This window comes from Poecilia reticulata, linkage group LG1 (assembly GCF_000633615.1).
Source record: "Poecilia reticulata strain Guanapo linkage group LG1, Guppy_female_1.0+MT, whole genome shotgun sequence".
NCBI classification, from domain to species: domain Eukaryota; kingdom Metazoa; phylum Chordata; class Actinopteri; order Cyprinodontiformes; family Poeciliidae; genus Poecilia; species Poecilia reticulata.
This window is the reverse complement of record NC_024331.1, coordinates 20,018,015-20,040,696: the sequence shown is the minus strand read 5'-3', so window position 1 is coordinate 20,040,696 and position 22,682 is coordinate 20,018,015. Positions and strand designations below refer to the sequence as shown.

The 22,682-nt window shown below is 41.5% G+C and overlaps 1 protein-coding gene across 3 annotated transcripts in view; it reads left to right on the top strand.

Moving 5' to 3' along the window:
• dlc1 (DLC1 Rho GTPase activating protein) overlaps positions 1 to 20,845 on the top strand; it is a 76,507-nt gene extending 55,662 nt beyond the window's left edge. For all 3 annotated transcript variants that reach the window (XM_017306348.1, XM_008413543.2, XM_008413551.2), the window contains 13 exons: positions 2,527 to 2,598; positions 4,144 to 4,225; positions 5,602 to 5,665; positions 8,239 to 9,887; positions 10,372 to 10,551; positions 12,455 to 12,614; positions 13,511 to 13,718; positions 14,111 to 14,327; positions 15,548 to 15,662; positions 17,039 to 17,254; positions 18,113 to 18,330; positions 18,447 to 18,620; positions 19,146 to 20,845. In XM_017306348.1, the coding sequence (XP_017161837.1) occupies positions 2,527 to 2,598; positions 4,144 to 4,225; positions 5,602 to 5,665; positions 8,239 to 9,887; positions 10,372 to 10,551; positions 12,455 to 12,614; positions 13,511 to 13,718; positions 14,111 to 14,327; positions 15,548 to 15,662; positions 17,039 to 17,254; positions 18,113 to 18,330; positions 18,447 to 18,620; positions 19,146 to 19,245 (3,455 nt within the window). In that variant the 3' untranslated portion in view covers positions 19,246 to 20,845. The remainder of the gene's footprint in view (positions 1 to 2,526; positions 2,599 to 4,143; positions 4,226 to 5,601; positions 5,666 to 8,238; positions 9,888 to 10,371; positions 10,552 to 12,454; positions 12,615 to 13,510; positions 13,719 to 14,110; positions 14,328 to 15,547; positions 15,663 to 17,038; positions 17,255 to 18,112; positions 18,331 to 18,446; positions 18,621 to 19,145) is intronic.
• Positions 20,846 to 22,682: the final 1,837 nt, after the last annotated feature.

Here is a 22,682-nt window from a genome sequence, read left to right as displayed (position 1 = left end):
TTGTATTGAATCGTGTCTTTTTGTTGTTTGTTTTTGAGATACATGTGTGGAGCAGCTCTATTGTTAAACTGTTTGTTTCAGATTCCCCATGCCCTTGTCTACTTCCTGGACACAAACAAAAGCTGGATACATTCTCTTGCTTCATATTTGGATAAATAATGTGATTTGGTAATAAATATTATTCATCTTAATATTTTCTCAGAACATAAAATTCAAACTATATCACTTGAGAAAAGATTTAATAGACATGCTACGGGAGTGGGCATGTCTTTGGATGGGCAACAACCAAAGTAGCTTGCAAGATCCCATATTTGTTATTATGGACTAGAAAGCCATCACTTTGTTTGCATGTCTAATTTGCATTTCAATAGATTTACTGTGTTTTCGGTGATTTGTCCTGAAACATTTGTTTGGTTTTTGCAGACACGGGGACTGCCTTGTACACACACAAACGCAAACCTATTCACAAGCAAGCATAGAAATCTTTCGTCCTCGTTCTGAGGACTGTATGTATAATTACTGCTCAGTTTCTATGTTTCTTTGGGTTTACTACGCTCTAAAAATACAAAACGAAACACACACTAAGATGCACTCTTTCTGAGACGTGTAATTTCATGTGGAAAACAGAGAAAGGTCTTTGACTGGTCATTTTGGTGGAAGTTGGTCTGATGTCGCTCCTGAAGCGGCCTGCTTCTGCAGTGACAAGGGGGTGAACTTTTTTCTTTTCGCGTCACACCTTGTTGTTAGAGTTTATCTGCCGCCTAGGCTTGTTGTTGGTATGTAAATGCTTGCATAACGTGTAGATTAGACCTTTCACAGGAGTCCTCTGGCCTCTCTGTCTGTCTGTCTGAGAGGGTTTTATGGGTACCCCTTTTTTTATTTTCGAGCAACTAAATTTAGCGCTGCAAGCATCTCAGCAGGTCACTATTTTCTGCATGCTTTTCTTTGTCATTCTTAAAGTATTAGAAAAAAGAACTAACATGGCAACAATATTGAAAGAATATGTAATCAACACTGGTTGAAACAGCATGACTGTAATGTCTAAATGCAAACAGCGCAGTCCAACTTTCATCTGTAGGTCTTCAGTTTTCTTTTCTTGTTTTTGTCAAATTGTTTTGAAACATTTTCTTAAGTTTGTGCCACATTTGCACTCTCTATCCCTTTGCCACAGTGACAATGTTGTAAAGTCAGCATTCAAAGGCCTTGAAAGACATGTTTTTTTCCCTTCTAGGCCAGCTGCTTGCTTATTTGTAGCAGATTGGGGTGTTGAGGGCCATTTGGCTTATGTCATCTCAAAGGCTTTCGCACATAATTGGGAGACTGTCCCTGTGGATCCTCTGACATGCTGAGAACCTCTGCATTCAGTCACAACACTTAGCAAAGCAAGTCCAAATGTCACACCCTACCTTTAAAGGCACTTATGAAAGAGTTTGTCTGGCTGTGTTGTGAACAAGTTAGATGGTTGCAAGGGAGTTAAAGATGACAGGTCTCTATGAATAATGGTGATTGTAACTAGTGGGTTGCTAGTTCGAACCTCACTATGTCTGTCTAAGTCGTTGCAAATTTCGGTAAAACATTTCACACATGCCTTCCCTGCTAGTGGTGGCCAGAGGGCGCTGGTGCATGGCAGCCTCATTTCTGCCAGACTGCCCCAGGGCAACTTTGGAGGCTGGTGCCGATCTCCAGTGGTCATTGGTAATGAGGCTGGGTATGCCCTATACAGGTTGCTAAAATTGACGCATCTCATGCATATAATTGTGTTTTCCAATAGAGGGAAGTCTTCATAATCAACTACACCTTCGTTCTGCAAGGGCATGCTTAAATCTTGAGGCACCGCCAAAATTTGTTTGACTGGTTTTGCAATTTCCTACTATAACTAACATGCTGTAGTATGATATTATTCCAGGGTCCGTGTTCCTTCAGACTTCCTTCTACCAAATTCAGCCTCAGGAGTCCCTGATTGCAAAGACTTGAGAGGGTGTTAATGCAATTTCTTTGAATGAAGCATTGAGCTCCAGCATTAGGAGCTTGTAAAGGGAGACTGATTAGGAGAATAATCACAAGTCAGAGAGTTCACATCACCTGGTAGCACATTACACCAAATACTAAACTTTAGCATGTGACTTTATTCTATAAATGAAATTCTGACCTATGAGATTCAGATTTAGACTTGGTTTGCCTATTTGATCAGTAAGATATTTTCATACAGACTTAGTTACTTCCTTGCATCTTTTGTAGACATCTTTATACCTTACACTTTTTAACCTTTTTCACATTGTTAAGATAAAAGTCAATGTTGTCTTTCTACAACAGGGGTTTTCTTGTTGGGAATAAGGTGTCCAGCTCAACCAGTGCTTCTAAGATCATAAAATCTATGAAAACTACCTCACCAGTTTCTCGCTTCTCTCACATTTCACAAGTAATATTTGGAGTTAGTTCATCATTTTCAGTATATTATTTGTTTTATCTTTAGTGTTTTCCACATTGTGACATTGGTTCTATATCATTCCTGTCTTTGTTGTTTAGAAATCGAAGCCAAAGAGGCCTGCACCTGGCTCCGAGCTGCAGGATTCCCACAGTACGCCCAGCTTTATGAAGGTAACAAACGCCACGGGACACTTCAAACACACAGAGCATGTGTAATGGATTTTTACAAGGGATGAAATTACATTTCAGAGGTATTCTAATTCACAGTACTTTTACTTCTTTCTTTGGCATCTCAATAAATCATTTTCAATGCTGTGCTGGAAAAGTATGACCTAAAATTGCAGACGTTTTAAAGTCACAGCTTTGGTAAGCCTTGTTTTTTCTTGATTGGGATAACCAGTCAATCCTTAGCTCAGTGTTTTCTTTTATTTAGTACAGCACATGTGCTGTACAAAATACACACACACACACACGCACACACCCCCACACGCACAGACACACATACACATCCTTCCACATGTTCTTTGTTTGAAATACAAAAGGTCAGCATTCACATATGCATCTATGCGTGCACACACACTTTGCATAGTATAACATTCCTTCTCTGTGTTTCCTAGCAGCAGTGAAAAGAAGGAATTCCATCCATACATTAGTTTGCTCCACATTTCCAACATATTACGTACAGTTATTGTTGAAAACCAAAACTTCTCTGCTAAACATGCGCCCCAACACTGGCTCTGCTTGAGCTTTAAAATACGCGCTGACCAAAGTATATCTAACAGTTCATGTAACATGCCATTTGCCCTTATGTAATTACAGAATGATGACAGAAGGGTTAAGCTATGCTTGTCAGCGGGTCGCTGCAAGTTTCCACCTAACCGTGAAAGGTTTTCCTATTAGAGTTGAATGGCTATTGTGTTTCTGTGCAGCTGTTGGTAACCCTTTATGCATTAATTAACAGAAGAAAGGGGTCGATTTCAGGGTACAATCTGCTCATATCTTTCTGTCATCTTCACTTAACAGGGAATAGCAGTGCTCACCAAGCAGGAGTCATTTTCCGCTTGGATTATCTATAGATGGATCTGTGCTGTCGTGACTATTGCCCCTCTAAAGATAAACAGACAGATAGAGCATCTTCAGTCAGCTCTAGTCGGTTAAAGATTGTGGTCTTAAATGTCTGGCGTTTTCTTAGCATCGTTGCCCTGAGGGGTGTGGATCCAAGATTCTTATTACGGTCAACACATTCCATCTTCAGCATCGTCAGAGTCCTTCGATCCTCAGCATTCCAGTCATGACCCAAAAAAAAAAAAAAAAAAAATCTTAGTTATTTTAGCTTTAAGGCATGGTGCTAACCCTTCAGCCAGATACTGCTCAGCTGAAGAGGCAGTCCTGTTGTAGGAGAGCAGAGAAGGAAGTAGCAGCGATGGAGTACCTATTGTCATTGTTCAATCAGTCCCCTGTTCTTTCACCCCTGAGCTCCACATCCCCCCTGCCTGCATGGCCTGAAAGCTGCAGCTGTGTTTGTTTGGTCGGCTAAGACGGCATTTCCTTTTTTAGCTTTTCATCAAGGTTGAGTGGGGGTGTGGGAGTAGCTAGGTGTTTGAGCAGGTGGGCGTCTTTGGGATGGTAACTCTAGTTTTATCTGAGCATGCCGTTTGAATCAGGAGCACAAAATGCCAACACTAACCTAACCCCTGCCTCTTGTGTTTCTTTCAGATTCCCAGTTTCCCATCGACATATCGTCAGTCACTAGAGACCATGACTTCCTTGATCGAGACGCTATTGAGGCTCTCTGCAGGTGAGATAACAACTCCTACCCAACCTTTACTTTTGATGGCATGTGCTCTTTTTTTACTTTTAAGTGGTATTTTGTTTTGACCCTGATGCAAAAATCTAAAGCAGACAACTTCAAAAGGCCTTGAAACGTTTCTGATTAGATTAAGGAAGTGTGAGATAAGAATGAGATACCCAGTGTTTTTCTTTTGTATGTTCACACCATACAGTTATTTCACTCCTGCTGGATATGAGGGTGATGTAAAGAGTCTTAGAATTTGGCATTGTTCTAACATCATTGTGGTAGTAAAAGTTTCTCGTAGGGGTGCCCTGATCTGATTTGAGGATTTGTTGAAGGGAATTGTGGAATTATCAGTCTAACACTCTTGAATTAAACTTGATGTTCCTTTTCGTGTTCTGTCTGTAATGTTCTTGTTAACGCTATCCTCTCATTTTTAAGGCAGCAAATATAATTTTCACATATTGTTAAACAATCTACTAAGTGATTTTCATGCCTTCCAATGGCGTTCAGAATAGAAAGTAGTTTGTATTAGTTTACACAATGTTAGGTTATACAGTGCTCTCTGCTCTGCACAGATATCTCCGGCTCTCTATGGGATTCCTCCATATTTACACTTTAGATCTTCTACTTCTGGCTTTTCAACGGGAACGGAGGCTGTTGAACATGAATTGGTTTAGATGCCAAACCCAGCATTAAAATTTTACCATCACTTATGATTGAATTAAGATTTCACATACATCCATGCCATGGATTTTTATCTGACTGGGATTCAGTTTAGGCAGTTGCAGTGGCATTCACAGTGAAAGACAACTTTTATCTCTGTCGTATTAATTAAGTCATTGGAGTGGGGGTAATGGTTCTTTAATAGAGTTAGCCACTTAATCGAATTCCAACTCTTGTTCATAAAATCCAGAAGGTGTCCATCTGGACGCTATCATCTTAGCATCTCTTCTCTTGGAAGGCTTTCAGCCCCACCCTCTACCTCATAGCTATCCTTCAGTTGCCATCACTTCATCTCTCCGTTGTTACATGATATGCTCTAAGAGCTCACAAGAAAGAGGACCTCAACCCCACCACCCTTCTTCCCTTCTCCAGGTGGCAGCAGGGATAAGCTTTCGATCCCCTCCCCACATTTTCTCCTCCACTCTAGCAGATTTCACTGCTTATCGGGCTCTTCCCGTTGTTCCAGGGGATTATCCTTCTGCAGCTCATTAGCCAGACTGGTGGCACCCCACCTTCCTCTGTGTGTCTTGTTCTTCCACTTGCTCAGTTTTTCCTCCTTTCTCCTTTCCTTCTGGTGGAGTTTTGTTTTTTAGCGGAGGTCAAGGAGCTTTAACTTTTAAAGCCTGCTTATTTTGAACATGTGTTTGTACTTGCAGGAGGTTGAACACTCTCAACAAGTGCGCTCTAATGAGACTGGAGATCTCTCCACAAAGAAAGAGGGTAAGTGCACATGCATACACTTGCAGTTGTTTGTATTAAAAAGAAAAACAACCTTTCTGACAACTTCTTCAGAAACACAATTGAATTTCCCCACCTCAACTGTCAGATTGACCACTGGACACCGGGTGGAGTTATGTTTCCTCTCATAATCTTTAAAAAGGCAAATACTGAAAGTATTTGTACATCAAGATAGCAAGGACCCTTGGGTCAGGGAGAGGAACATCAAGTGGTTGCAATCACCTGGATCTCCCCCTTGCATATTTTTGGGAGATTTGCAGATTTTTTTAATATCTTCTGCATTGTAACAAGCAAGCACCAAAAAAAAAAAAAAGATAAAAAATGTCTGCAACACTCAACAAATTCCTTCGCCTGAGCTTTTGACCTCTGCAACTTTTTCATATGGCCTCATTTTTGCTACTCTTGTTAATGCTACCTTTGGTTTGTCTAAACAACCAAGTCTCAGTAGATATAAAAATGCCCCATATTTTTGAAAATTATAAAATATTTATATATTTAATATTTATATTTTTAGATGATTGGTACAAGAGTGCCCTGTGAGATGAATGCAGTGATTTGTACTGGATTTGTTGGTTTCAGAGGAAAGGAAACAAATCCTCACATTTTAGATTTTCATTGGTAAAACATTTGACATTTTTATAATTTCCTTTCTCTTCATAGTTATGCACACATAAGTGTTAGTCTGTAAAGTAAAATCCTAACAAAATGAATTAAAAAGTCTTTGGTTTATGGTCAAAAATGTGAAGAAAAGAAATTAAAGATTTATAAATACTTTTGCAAGACAGTCTCACGCTTGTTCTATGAGTCTTTTGAGAACTGCAAACTTGTGATATTGATGACAACCCACATATTTTCCACTCTAGATTTTATGGCTCGTATAGCGTCAAATCTGTAAAAGGTCAGTCTTAAACAACACAATTTTCAGCTCAAACATATTGACTGAGACAGTGACACTTTGTGACAGTAATTACCCAGTTTGAAATCAACCATAACTCCCTCACAGCCTGAAGGGCTGCATAGTAACATCCTTGTTCGGTGGGTGGTGGTATTCATTAGGATGACCCTCCCTGTGTCACCTTTCATTTCAGGAGTCAACAGACGTAGAGGAGTCAAAGAGGCAAATAACCTCTTTGACTCCTCTACTCTTATGAGACACTGCACCCCCCCCCACTCCTCCCCAGAATACTTAGGAATGCATTGATCTCTTCATGTCTTCGCATTCCCTGTCCCTTCAGAATCACCACCCCGTCTCTCGTTCTTTGTGGTGTTTTTTTTTTCTTGTGTTGAATTATTGAGAAAATAAATAATTTTCACTTTACAACTTCAAAAGTGGTCGATGGTCCAGCAGATGCTTCGGTGGCTCGAGGGTTTGTGGATAAGATATCTGCAAAACTTTGACAAATGGCTTCAGCTCGGCAGAGCAGTCGGTGCTTTTTGTGTGCAGCAAATGAAACGCGACGGTTTTCTCACATGCTCACTCGAGCACAATTATGATTTTTTTTTAATTATTTGAAATTGTGTAACCTAACTGTTCACAGATGTATAGTTCGGGTGAATTGTACCATTTTGTATTTGGATACCTACTTTAGATGTTTCCTGACTTTGGACCAATGTTAGAAGAATGATTTGGTTCCCAATTTTTGAATTGATGTTCGGTTGAACGCTGGAAGCTGTTTATGTTTAACCCTTAGCTGACAACTTTCTTGGTGTTTTCATATGAAGAAGTCACCACAATAGTTCAAAATCAGCTAATTCCAGATCCGTTGATTTGGTTATTAAAATTTAAATGTAAAGTCAACAAACACTCTTACCATACATGGTTTGTGACATCACTGAATAGGGTATATATTTTCCTAAGACAAATTAAGGCGCATAAGGTCATCAAAGCTGAAAATAAAGCTAGGTTTGAGCTTTTAACCCAAGTAAAAGACCAAATCTGTCTGTATTTTAGTGTTTTATATTTTGAATTAGTGTAGATAAGTCCGTCTCTGTCTGATGATGATTGGGTGGGGGTGGTGACCCCAGTCTGGCTGGCTGCATTGCGAGCTATGGGGGTCATAATGGAATTTCCTGAACGCCCTTCAGGGTCTGCGATAGATTAACCAAACTGGGGGGTTACATTTTTTGGACTTGGTGCTTTTATATTAATTGGAGCTCAGTAAAGGCAGCTGCCTTCATAGGGTAATGTATATGTCTGTCAATCAATCTGGAGACGAGAGAAATGAGCTTACTCTAAGCTTAGACTGAGGTAATTTTGTCCGAATTTGTTTCCGTATTATGTCACTGGCTTTTGATAAATCCTCTGACATTTTGCAAAGGATCCTGTGTTATGACAGAATTTTTCAGCTATTGTACATAATTATATGCCATGTAAGTTAAAATTAGAACAATTCTGGAAAAAGGAGTCATAACTCCAAGGAGCTTCCTGGATTGCAGTGAGGAATGTTGTGAAAGAAGTGGAGAATGTTCCTAACTATTCCTCTCCCTCCCACCGCCCTCCCCTCCCATGTTCCCGCTTCCTCCCTCTCTTGTCCCCTCCTTCGCTTCCTATTTAGAGTGAGGACTCAGATGAGGATGAGCCTTGTGCCATCAGTGGCCGCTGGACATTCCAGCGGGACAGCAAGCGATGGTCCAGGATGGAAGAGCTGGAGGTTTTCTCCAACTTCCCAACGGATGCCGTCCAAACCTCCTTTCCTAAAGACCAAGTACCCCAGAAGGGTAAGCTGACTCTGCGTGAAGGGAACAGTTCAGAGAGCGTGCTGACTGATGTCAGTGAGCAGCCTGAAGTCAGTTCCATCCATAGCAGTGGGAGTGGAGGAAGAAGAGAGGAAAAGATCCATGGTGCTGCCTCGATAAATGAAGTGGTACCTGCTGGTGCCACACGGGCTAGCTCAGTAGCCAGCATGTGTTCATCCTCAGGCACCGGGGGATCAGCAGGTCAAAATGAGGATTCTCTGTCTGATGGGTTGCCACCATCGCCCCTGGAGACCCTCAGACACTTCACCTTCGATGTCAAAGCAGGAACAGTAGGAGGAAGTCTTGATCGAGAAGGTGACGGTGGCAAAAGCACTCGTTCAAGAGCTAAAAGCTTCCTCAAGAGGATGGAGAGTTTGCGACTACGCAGCAGTACCTCTTCCAAGAGAAAAAAGAAAGGGAGCGTGGTCGGAGGGAAAATAGAAATTAGCGGCCCCGTCATCAAACAAGGCTTTGACGACGACAAACTGAGGAGGCTGAATTGCGTGGACATCTCAAGCATCAATCTCAATCACCACTGCAGTGCTGCTCAGACCATGACTCTCAACCGGAACCGCTCTGTATCGTACTCCACTCAGACCAGCAACGGGAGCACTGGAAGCACTGGGAGCAGTCAGTCTGAAGCCAGCAGTGGCAGCGCAGTGAGCACACCGAGTCCGGTGACTCGGGCTCGCAGCCACAGCACAGCAGCAGGTTCCAGCAAGAGAGGAGGAATGTATCTGGAGGGCTTTGATCCCTTCAGCCTCCTCCAGCAAGAGTTGAGTCGTCAGCCGCCACAGCCCAAATCAGCGCCACCCATCCCCTGCCAGGCCAGTGAAGGGATGTCCATCAATGAGCAGAACCGCAGGAATAACTGCAGTGCTCAAGATAAAAGCAGAGAAGAAGAAGTAGAAGAAGATGAGGAGGAGGATGTAGAAGGGGGCATGATCTTCTTCTATTTGCCTGAAGGCCACAAGCCTGGAACCTTCCCCAAAGCCCTTCAGGATGGGAGTTTGCGCAACAACAATGGAAATGACAATGGGAACTCAGTGATCCTCAGGGGACGGCAAAGCAGGCGTCAGCGTCGCGCCTCGTCAGGTTCAGTCGACAGCCGGCTTAGCTTTTACGACAACGTCCCCTACGCCGAAAAAGAGGAGGGAGAGGATGAGGAGGGAGACGAACACAAACTAGAGGAGGTACTCCAACATGTCACCGGCTTCGTCAATGCCTGGTCAGAGGCTGTGGCCGGTGAGGAGGAGGAGGAAGAAGAGGATGAAGAGGAAGAGGGAGATTCTGACTCTGCGTTGGACTCAGCATCGCCGTGCCCCTCCTCACCTCTGCAGAACAGGCTGGAAGAGACGGAGAACGGAAGTGACCAGGACAGCACAGGAAACCCCTTGGGCGACGTCGAGGATGGGATGAGGGAGAGAAGAGATTCAGGCGTGGGAGCGTCTCTTACTCGAACCAGCAGGTCAGTAAAAACAAGCTAAACTTTCCTCCTACTCGGGCTTTAAGACTACTAAAGAACTGTTTTCTCAGCATTTGGTCTTCATTCATGAACGCTAAGTTACCTACAAGCAAAGAATATTCTAAATGAACTTGCCAGTAAGCGATAAACAGAAGAACAGGCTGAGACTTCTCCTCTTACATGATGGTGCTAGGTTCTCAGGAATGCCTCCTTGTCTCCATGGAGACTGTTTCTACACTCTCAGGAATTTACCAGCAGAATTACTCTTGGTTTCTTTTAGGTAATCTCTTGATTGCTGTACGCATACGTCTTCGTAATCCCTACATAGATCACTCGACCACACACAGTATTTGGACACTCTGTGTTGTTTTTAACATTCCTGTACACACGAAAGCATGACACAGGTCCCAGGGGGTTAACTGCTCTTTCTGTTAATCATCGTTCCTCCTCTTGAGTTCTCAATCTGTGCCTTCCTCTTCCTCTCCAGACCACAGAAGCTCCGCTGGCCAAGCTTCCAGAACTCCCACCGTCCCAGCTTGGCCTCGGCTCAGCTCCAGATCAGCTGCCAGTCTGTGCTGCAGATGAATCTGCTGCAGAAACTCTCTCTACTGCAGCTCACTGCTCTCCTGGAGAAGCACACTCCAACAAACAAGCATGGCTTCAGTTGGTGAGTGGTTGGACTTAGAGTTTATGCCCTTTAAAGCAGTCTTAAGTTGTTTGCCCTTAGGCTGCAACTGGTCACATTTGGTCTTATAAGTTACCCCTCCAACCCTCATCCCCCTCTCAAAGCCCCAAAACATAATCCATTCAACCAAGCACTACCCTTCAGTTCCACCCGCCTCCCAGTGCAGTCCATCTGCAAGTTGTTGTATGGTACTGTGACGGCTGTCCACAGAGGTTGGGTTTCACATTCTTTTCCCAGGCTCATAATTGCTGGGAAGGGGTGCACATTGTCTTCTTTTTAACGGTGCAATTATGGCTGTTCACACGCAAGGTGCTGTGCTGAAGGCACGAAAGAGCTGCCCCCTTCTTAACTTATCATTTCAAAAACACCCTTTAAGCCAGCAGCCTGAGCCACTTTATTTCAAAATTATTCCCTCTCACCCATTGTCCTTAATATGTGTAACAACTGGTTACGGTTTTCCCCCAGGCTCCAACCTATAATGCAAATTAAAATTTTGCCCTGGAAAGTCATAATAAACCTGAAAAATAACAGAAAATTGCAGATACACCAATTTTGTAAATGGTTTTTCATCTTCAGTTCATGCAAAACTGAAACTGAGTACAGCCTCAGCCTATTCTAATATCGCTTGAACAGCATTCAACACACTTTTCACTTGCCCTTCTCCTAAGAAAGGTCCTTATTTGTATTATTAACAAGTGTAATGTCAAAACAGGATTTTAAAACAAAAGAAAATTATTATCTAATTTCAAAACAGGATGAAAGCTCAGAATAAAATATGTTCAACCTTCTTGCTATCTACCAATGACTTGCTCTCTCTCACCACCTTACAGCATAAAAGTGTCACATGGCAAAGTATAACACTTTGAAAATATTGTTTTTCCTTTAAATAGCTTCATAAATCTCTGATCTTATTAAACTCTTTTTTTCAGTTCACTGATAATGAAGATGGCTAAATTCCAGTTTCTTCCAATAACAACATCCACACCGAAGAATGTGGTGACAAATACTCACAGGCGTATTTGTCACTGTTGAATCTGAAAATCAAGCAGCTTCAGTCATCCGATAAATTCCCATTAAGTCTTAACAGAAAAGCAGTAGGTTCCATGGGGCCCTTACAATGTGTGCAAATGGACTTGGGGTAGTTTTCAAGTTTTCTGATCAACTAGTAGCAAATAGAATATTTTTTCTTATGTTTTTCTCTCGCTCAGCGCCTTTCTTGCTCTGAAAACAGAAGGCATCTTGACAGTCATATGACAGATCACGGTCTTTCTGAAAGACAGGGTCTGATTGTTGGTCCCTTGTACATATTCAGAATTCCATCCATGATCATAAAATGCTTCTTTTTCTTCATTTTTCCCAAACTGGGGTTCTCAGAAGTACTCCAGAGTCTTGTGAGCTGCTCTTACAAAGACGCATTTGTCCCAAGTCATGCACAGAGGCACTCTGCTAAACACACTCACACCCATACAGAAAAAAAATCTATAAATCTGTGGGCAGGTTTGTGTGAAACGGGATGGTGGTGACAGCAGCTTTTGTGGTTTTTGTCGTGTTGGCCAACAGTGGCCTTGTCAGTGAACATTCAAAGAAATTAACAGGTGCTAAAGATTGTCCACAGTAAATTTGTGGTGTCTCCCTTCAAATCCCATCTTTTGTTTTTGGTTTGTTCTCTCCTCGTTTTCCTGGCAACAAATATCTACAGGCATGCTGTAGATATTACGTTAAACAGGCATGCTTTTTAGTTTATTTCCGTAGAAATTGGATTAGTTTTCTGATTTAGTTTCTTTTTTTTTTTTGGTAGAGGCCTTTTACCTCAAGTCTCGAGCAAAAATATGACCTGCTTGAAGAATACAGCTACATTCTTTTCTTTTGTGTATTTGTGTTACAGGGCTGTGCCAAAGTTTATGAAGCGAATCAAAGTGCGGGACTACAAAGACCGGAACGTGTTCAGTGTGCCGCTCCAAGTCATCGTCCAGCGAACCGGCCAGCCACTTCCTCAGGGAATTCAGCAGGCCATGCGCTATTTACGCAATCAGTGTCTTGACCAGGTAACTCTAATTGCCCAGATGGTCACATGTAAAAAGATTAGCACAAATTGTATCATGTGTTTGTTCCTACACATCTGGTAAATCAAACCTCCATTCAATTCCATTCTTACACCCCAAACATATGGTGACTTGAAAAAGTATCCGTAATCTTGTGTAATGTTACGAAATGTGAACAAGTTCAAGGGGTATGATAACTTTAGCAAGGCACTATGAATGCTGTTTCGTTTCCCTTAGCAAAGTGTGTCTGTGCATTCATACGTACAGAATGGGCGTATGTGGAGAAAATAGCTGGTAAAGCAGCACAAAAATAGAGAGAAGAAGGATTGCTTTCTTCTCAAATAGGACAAGGCGCCTCTGTTCAGAGATGGTGAACGCTGGTGGAAAATATTCTGCCTGGACGTTTAGTCCCCATTTTCCTCCCCAAGCGCCTCTTCGTACTGCCCAAAAAAAGGCCTCTGATGAGGTCCTACACAGTGTGTTGTACAAGAATGCACACTGGGTGTCATGGGAGCTTCGTTGAAATACAGTCAACAATCTCTGTTATGATGTAACTCCAATTAACTGTAAGCCCTTAATGTGTGGATGAGTCAAGAATGTTCTTTTTTCTTTCCAAAACAAATTAATGATTCAAAAGATGTGAGGCATGGATCGTTGGGAAAACATTTATTCTTACCGCAGCGGGTAAGGAATTTGGACGTCAATGTTTCTTTGTATTTTCTTACCTTTTGAACGTCTTCATAATTTTTTTTTCACATTATATCGAGCTTCAGCATAGTTGTGAGTTCAGCCCTCTTTGCTTCTGTGCCCTTAAAGAAACTCCAGTGCAACCAGGAAGGGGGGGGGTATCCTTTCAAGATATATGCTGAATGTATGATGATCCTCCATCTTCCTCCCAGGTTGGCCTTTTCAGGAAATCTGGAGTTAAATCTCGCATACAAGCTCTTCGCCAAATGAACGAGGCAAACGGCGCAGATGGTGGAGGGGCCAACTACGAGGGCCAGTCGGCCTATGACGTCGCCGACATGCTGAAGCAGTATTTCAGAGATTTGCCTGAACCGCTGCTCACAAGCAAGCTGTCTGAGACCTTCCTGCAGATTTATCAATGTAAGGAAACAAAAAAAGACGAAGGTAGCTTTACCTCGCATAACAATATGTTTTTGCTTCTGCAGATACTTATCATCTTGTGTATAATTCTGTGTAGCATGAGGATCCTATAGTGTTTAATCCCTACCCTTTCACAAAGTGTTTCAAAAAGAAACACTTTGACGGAGTCCTGTCCAAAAAAAGATATATTATGAACATCCTGTGTCTTGCGTAAAACACCAATTTCAGGCCCCAGCCATTGCTTATACTCTGCCAACGAAGTGGCTCCTTACACAATATCCTTATTGGATTAACCAATTTCTGCATAAAAAGATGACATGATGCTGCATGACGGCGGATAATTGTATTAGCAAGCAGCCATGACAAACGCCGCCTTCTCTTCCTCCCCGCAGACATGCCCAAGGAGCTCCGTCTTCAGGCGACCCGCGCAGCCGTGCTGCTGCTGCCGGATGAGAACCGGGAGGCGCTGCGCACCCTGCTGTGCCTGCTCTGCGACGTGACGGCGAGCGTGGCGGAGAACCAGATGACGCCCACCAACCTGGCTGTGTGTCTGGCGCCGTCGCTCTTCCACCTCAACACTCTCCGCCGCAAAGAGAGCTCCTCTCCCAGGTGTGCGAGTGTGAGCAGTCTGGAATAGAAAAACTAGCCAGTCAGTTTAAAAATCTGATCTGTAATTAAGATTTATTCTCTAAAAGGATGAAAATCTGTTATTCATCCCCAATGCGCAGTATACTGTGTTAAAGGTTGTATCTGGTTCAGGCAGAAAATTGGACAAGCCACAACAATTACAAAGAGACAAAGGACAGAGAAGAAGAAAGAGGTGGGGGTGGGGAACTAGGGTACCGACAATGAAAGTGACAAAGCACATAAAAAGTTGTGCGTTATCATGCTGTGGTCTCATTTGCCCTAGAGATGCACCAATTAATCATCCACATGTCAGAGTCGGCCAGTTATCAGCTTTGATCAGTGATTGGTAGATCTAACACATAAAAAGGAGTTTTGTACTTTTTTAAAAATGTTTTTAAACAAACTTATTCCATCTTTTTTCATCTATAAAACCCAAAACCAGCGTGGCGGCCTTGGATAAACTTTGTTTTATATTAATAAAAATCAGGCAGAGTTTAGGGCGCATGCTTTGAGGCATGAATGAAAATAATCATGAAATTCTTTCATTTTTATGCAGAGTAAGACATCTATCTTCAATCAATGAATTATTGTTTTTCTGAAAAAAACATAGACTGAACCTTAAAGAAAGCTAAAAATATGCTGGAAAAGCCGTATGAGTGCCTCTCTACATTTACCTTGAGGTTCACTAATGGAAAGATTGTGACTATAAATACTGTCCATGCAGTTGATGCATCTGATGCAGATCCTGTATTACACTGGTGAAAGACATTCCAGTGACCTGTTCAGGCCTCCTCCTGTCTGCTGTTTTGCAGCTAGAGTAACACACTGAGATGAAATATCTCAACAGACTCATTTTCAACTCTTTTGATAGTTGCGTGGATGTTGGTAGGGAGCTTGTTGATTGTGATTGACATGATCTGTCTCTTTTTTTCCCCCTTTTTATATTACATAACATGAAGCATCCTGGATATTTCAAAAACAGGAAGAGGTCAGTCCAGGGAAACAAAAGGGTAGGATGTTGTAGATGGAGGGCAGAGATGGAAGGAAACAGAAAAGGTTACATCTTAACCTACTTAGACAGACATTGTTCCACATATAGGAATTGTTTGTGAGGGGTTCATCGGCTCTGTACCGTTTGACCTTTTGTTTCCACTCTGTCATGATGAATAAATCTTCTCTCTTTCTCTTTTGGCTTGTGACAGGGTGATGAACCGGAAGCAGATGCTGGGAAAACCTGACCAGAGGGACCTGAATGAGAACCTGGCTGCCACGCATGGACTGGCACACATGATCCAGGAGTGCAGGAAGCTTTTCAGGGTCAGTTCTCAAACGCAGTAGGAAATAAACTTGCTCTTTACGGTAGATTGAAGCATAAAGTTGTTTTGATTTCAGTTCCACCTCACTCCGCCTCGTCACTTTCCAGAGAACTATGAAGTGTTTTTCTCCTATCTTTATTAACTTTATTAGCATTCACGTACTTAAAGTGTGCCTAACCAGTCAACTTAAATCACTGTTTTGCATGGCCTAATTTTTAACATGAAAATATTTTACAGCTTTATCTTTTCCAAAACCTTTTATTCATTTTTTTTTTTATTGAACTAATTTTAGCTGCTATTATGGAATTATAGTGAATTTATTAATGATGCAAACATGAAGTTTTTTATTTTATTTTATATATATTTTGCTGCCAGCTTAGCAACTATCAAAAAAAAATGTTTTTAGTTTTTAGAAAGCGAATCCAACTGACGTCCCGAGTCTTCAGACTGCAAGTCTACGTCAGATCCAAAGTCTTTGTTTTTATGGCTTATGTGCGACTTGACCCTGAGTTGCTGATTGAGTCGTTGTCACGTGCTTTTTGTCCATACATTTGTCATGTAAACACACTGCCACTTATATAACTCAACTTTGCAATTCTCATGAATGTTGTGCAAGCAGCACTGTGACAAATGTCTCCGACTCACTCCATCCTGCACAATTTACTTTGTCTTCAGTTTATCCTTACACAATTATTTGTACAGCACATACCAGTGAGCACTGTGTGTTCCCTGTACAAGGTGTACTAAATAATATTTTTTATTTTTTTTATGAAACCTGCTCTATCTTGCAGCTTTACCTCAGCTTTATATGTAAAATCTGAAGGGGAACGCACTTTGACTTATTACTGTCATTTAAACCTTGATTAGATTGTGGACAAACTTCCTGCCCTCCCATTGTGCTCATATCCAGTGAGTAAACCCAATAAAGCCCTTAAATGATATTTGATTAGATTTGCATTTCCTCAGGAGGAAGCAGGGGTGAAATTAACATATATTTATCTTGATCTGAGCTAGTCTTTCAGAGGATCTTTGACATATACATTGTCAGGATTCAATTTAAGGAGGAAAGAAATAAACAACAAGGAATGAGCCGCAGAAGCCTAAACATATAAATTAATCAAATCCTGCTTTTATGATTCATCCGTATCCAAGGAGAACTTAATAGTTTCTGATAAACCAGGGAGATAGTTGTGATAAGGGAGACCTTAGAGAGTTTTAGCTAATCACTTTTTTTTCCAAATCTGTAAAACCAGATAAAACTGCTGTAAAATCTTTTTTTTTTTTTTCCGCACAAAGAAAAAAAAAAGATTGGTGAAGCAGCATTTATTGCTACCTCACGGTTTGTAACGCCCTGACCTGCTGGATTCTTCCTTCCAGATCCCTGAAGAGATGAACCGCTGCAGAAACTCGTACCTGGAGCAGGCTCTGCTGCCGCAGCGCTTCGAGGAGCTGGCTGGTGAAGAGGCCGGGCAGGAGGGCTACAGAGCCTGTCTCCAGGACAGCCTGGACCTGCTTCTGAAGGAGGCAAAAGACAAGTTCAAAGGTTATGACAGCTGCTCCACGCCTGAGCACGCAGAGCTGGCCTGCAGGAAGGTAAGTCCACCTCAAGTAAACTCCCGGCTGATGAAATTCATTTAAAAAAAAATTTTTTAAAAAGGAAATATGAGTTAGTCTGTCTGTGGTATGTAAACAAGCTGCCATCTCCGTTTCCTGTCATCTTCATGTTCGACTCGCGTTTTTTAAATAGTGAGTGGAAAAACAGCAGTTAGGGTTTCCTGTCTAGAAAGGCATCCGTGTGAAAACGGCTGCGCTCTTGGCATCTCTCTCCCATCCCTTCTGCTCTGGACTCTCTCCCAGAATGACATCAGCTTCATCTCGCAACACACACAAACACAACTTCTCCATTCTCCCAGGCCTACATTTCCTGTGCTGAACGTGCTTAAAGACTTGGACAGAGTTATCTTTTCTCCTGTGTGAAAGTCACAGCGGCCATGTTTTACCTTCAGATGGGACAACAAAGCAGCTGACGTACCATAATGAGTTCATTTTCAAATACCCTGGAGTGTTCTGTAAAATTTAAGTTGGAGTTTTATTCTGAACCACAAACTTTAATTTGTTTTGAAGAGGCTTTTTGTGATTGACTAACTCAAAGTCGCACAAAATGGAGACATGAAAGGAAAATGATCCAGGGTTTTCAAAATGTGGTGTCCATTTATACGTATTCCTTTTCACTCTTGATATATTCTCCAAACACTTTTTGGATTTTTAATTTTAAAAGAAAATGGAGACCACTGACCACATAAAAAACACATAAAATACAAAATAACATATTTAGTAGATTGTGGCTATAACAGGACAATAATTTTAACTGATGAATATGTCTACGTTTATCTCAGATATTCCAAGGAATGTTTGTGTAACGTTGTCCGTCGTTTCTGTTCTGTCCTGCAGGTTCACGACGGATTTCCATTGAGGCTCTGGAAAGTCACTGTAGAGATTCCAGCGAGTCCCGATGAAGTTCTGACCCGAGTGCTGCGAGAACAGGGTCACTGGGATGAGGATCTACTGGAAAGCAGAGTAGTGGAGACGCTGGATGAGCGGACGGAGATCTACCAGTATGTTCGCAACGCCATGGCGCCGCATCCCACCAGAGACCACCTGGTGCTAAGGTAGACTCGTTTTCTTCTCAACTCACGCTTTCTTGCTTTTTTGTTGTTGTTTTTTTTCTAAAATTTCTCTACTTTAGTTCAAAGTTAATGCAAAATATTTTGATTATCACTGTCAGAACATGGATCACGGACCTGCCAAAAGGTGCGTGTGCACTTGTATCTACGTCTGTGGACCACGAAGGGGTGCCAGTGGTTGGTGTCCGCGTCAATGTGCTCACTTCACGCTACTACATAGAACCCTGTGGAACCAACAAATCCAGACTAACGCACATTTCCAGAACTGACCTCAGGTTAGTGGCTTACACAGAACCCAGGGTGATCATAGCTGGAGACGCACCAATCAGTATGAGATCAGAATCGGCTGAATCAAACACTGGAAAAAAAAAAAATCCTCTATCATTAAATGCATCAAAATTAAAATCTCCTTCCATTTTTAGTCCAAAAAAAAAAAAAATTACCAACATGTACTTTCTGAATTCAGTAAAAAAAATTAGATAAGATTTGGGGATACTGGCTTTGGTGCATAACTAATCTTAAAATGCTTTCACTGTTTTACGCATTTAAAACTAATCTCCAATCAAAGATTATGAACAATAGTGTTCATGTTTTCTTTGTCATATTCTATTGGGGAAAAAAAATCTGAATCCTAGAAATGGACTCATCACTTCAGACCTTTAATGAAACCCAAAAATTGATATCAGCCTATAGAAAACCTGATCGGTGCACCTCTGACTAAAGCAAGCTTGTCACTAAATACGGCAACATTTTCATAGAGCTGCGTCATCCTAACGCTAAATCTCTTTCTTCTTTGTTAGGGGTCGTTTCCCAGAGTGGTACAATAAACTCCACGGACAGCTGTGTGCTGCTGAGGTGGCGCGAATAAGAGACTCCTTCACCGTTTCCATGGATAAATAAACAAGCAGCGTGCAATTCAGACCACGGAAAATTCTTGGGACTGCAACTTTTGGATGGAGTCAAGTCGTCGTCATGTTCACAGTGAAAAAGACAAAGTATGGAGCCCGGATTCAAGGACTCCATTTTCCCCAGAGTCAAAACAGACTTACTAAACTGGTCTTGTTGGGACTTCTGAGAGGACTGGAGACGTTTTGTTTTGTTGATTCGGAATGTGTGGTTTTGACTTTATCTAAAGGGATGATACGGCTTCTGAGAAGCGAAGAAGACTCAAGGTATGCATGAGCTCGTGTGTGCGGGTGTGTGCAAAGCAACAAATGCTAAGTGCATATTTTGTCGCGTTGGTTTACAGTCAGAGGAAAGCATGTACATATTAAGTATTCCGGTCAGAAAAAGCTGACGTGGCCGTCCGCCGCACGTCGCCTCTGACCAACTTCTCTGTTACAGCGAAGCACAGGAGGACCTGCAGATGTTATTAAGAGCTGATGAATGAATGTGTGGGTGAGGAAAGATGCAAATCCACAGACTGAGTGGAAACAAAAGACAGGATACGGTGGGATGACAGGTGGGCGACTGCACGCAGGGTTTTAGTGTTTGCAGGTAGAGGAGGAGGAGGACCGGTGGCTGGCTCACCAGAATGAAAGGACCGATCAGTCGGGATCTCATCTACTGACAGATAAAAGTCACTGCAATCCCCTCCAGAAGGATTTGAGTGAGTCATGGGTTTTATGTGGAAGCTGATCTTTGTTTGTGAAGATTCACGAGGCGGGTTTAGTCTCCCTGCAGGTGCCAAAAGTTAGTTCATCAGTGACTTTAAAGAGAACAGCAGAAAGATATATATATATAAAAATAAAAATAAAAAACAGATTTAATGGACCAAATAAAGAAAAAAGCTAAAGGTCATCCTAGAAGGCATCAATGTTTGTTTTAGTCTCAAAAACAGCACAGTTCACATTCTCTTTTTTTATTTGTTGTTTGCAATTCTATCCTATTAGGAATATATTAAAAACTATACATGTTCCACTTTCTTCGTGCACAAGAGAACAGAAAACACAACTCACTGCAACTGAAACCTCCAGTTACACGAAAGACGAGAGAGAGAAAGAGAGAGAGAGAGAAAATGTCCTTTTATAAAGGTGGGGATTTTACAGGTTTTACTGTAAAGAGGAGGGGAGACTGAATGTGTCTTTTTCACAAGAAGGATAAAAATCTATTTGCGTAAGCGTCTTTCACTCTATTGTCTCGCTGTGTTTAAAAAGTAATTATAGAGATTTGTGCCCACGTAACTCCTTCCAGCACCGACGCTCTTCGATAGGAGACTGTCCAAGCTGTTCGTGCTCAGTGTGTAATTAATTCACTAAGCCCTTTGTTTATAACCAACCAGTTTGTACCTGTAACAGTGTCTCTGCCAAATAACCTATGACAATGACAGTTAATTTAAAGCCAATATATTTATACCTCAAATATGTGTGTTTTTTGTATCATTTTATGTTATTTTATTGTACATGGTAAACTTTGTGCTACAGAAATGTGTTTTATCTTTTTTATTAATATTATTTCTGTACAGGTTAATTAAAGTGCACTATTAAATGTATTAAAGTAATGCCTTTGTTGGCTGTTTTCTTTTCCACAGAGAATTTATTTTATTTTTTTCCCATTGGCCTGTTTTTTACCCTCCAGTATTATCCAGTCACTCATTTAAACCACAGCTTATTCCAACTCCAGCTTTTCCCTCTCGCTGACCCTTAACGCCGTAAATCTCAAGTGACTTGACTCCATTCCACGCCAATAAATCTGTGATGGGACTAGAGAGGCCAGGAGGATAGTGATCTCACTACTAATTATTATTCTTACATAAGTTTCTGCTATCAGAACGCTGTGGGGTCTGCTGTACTGTAGCGGAGAAGCTTAACAAGAGGCCAGGCAGTCATGTGGCAAAAGCAAGAGGGGCTCTAACTGTGTGAGGAGGGACCTTTTTGCCAATTTTGAGTTGTTTGATTTAACCACTTGGGAAAGTGTTACAATATATCAGGAAATTTAATCTTACCCAGACATTGTAGACCTTATGCTCCTTAAACCTGGAAATGCTTATTCAACATACCTTACACACCAGAGGGGAATTTACCCATTTCAAAAACTGTCTGTTCCTTGCTCTCAACAGGAGAAAGCTGGAGTTATACCTACTACCTTCCAATCGCAATATGACTACTGTACTCTCCCAAGTCGCCCACATTGTGACTGCGATGTAACGGCTAAATGTTTACAGGACATTAGAAAAGCATCAGTTCTACACTGCTGATAATTCTGATTGCTACACTGCCAAACAAAACACAGTAAAAAAGACAACAAAAAAAAAACATCATTGCTCTTAAGTTTGAAGGATTTTCTGTGATTGTTATGTGGCAATCATTTACTCAGAAAATCGTCTTCGTCAGTGCCGTGTAATTTTCAATATTATCCTAAGTAAGCATCTTGCATTAGTAGTCGCAACCCACAGCCACCATAATAACATTCATCAGGCTTGATTTTATCCCATTTTTGAATAACGTAAACATCTCCAGGGAGAACTGTTCTCCCTCGGACTGGCATGTTTTCCTTTTGGGGTTGTGTACGTGCTTTTCCCCTGAGCGGCCCAAACACCTCGCAGAGATTACACAGCTCCAGATAAGCCAGGAGTCAGCGCCAGGGCTGCGTTCCCGCACTGCTGTTTGAGAATCTGTCGCAGAACGTTTCCCACATTGATAAATGCGTATGAATGTGTACGTTCTTCAGCCGGTGCTTTCTCTTTTTTAAAGACCATTACACGTATCCTCCATTTGTCATTTGTTGTAATAAGTTGAACAACAATTTTCAGACCCAACATCACCTGGCAGCTGTAATAAAGCACAACTCCCCCAAACCCCTGTAACAAATACATTTGTTTTATTTTTTTCTCTTTCATCATACTTGAAATGTTATAGCTCGTTAAATCAATTTTAACATCAATCAGAATTAACTAAGTAGATGCATAACAAAGGTTCGTGATTTTATTTATTATGGGAATAAAGCAATCCACACCAACATCGCTCACTAATCTGATTGACTCCTAAAGCAACAACTGCCTTTAAGCATTTACAATAACTGGAAAAGATTTTCAAACTTATTTGATGATATGCTGTGCTACTACTTTTTCCACATAGAACCGGGTTGATTTGGATACATTTTTAGAACCTTTGAAACGGTTTCTTTGTATTTATTATCTGATATTGGTTTGATGATCTAAAAGCATGACAGACAAGTAACAAAAAAGTAAAAGGGAAGCAATCTCCAAGAGCACAACTGCATTTTCATGGCACTGGAAATCTAAAAAATAATAAAGATGGCAAATACAGGAGGAAAAAGTATTATATATCCAGTGTGGCGTAAAACATTGTGATGGATGACCTGTGGTACTGTTGTGG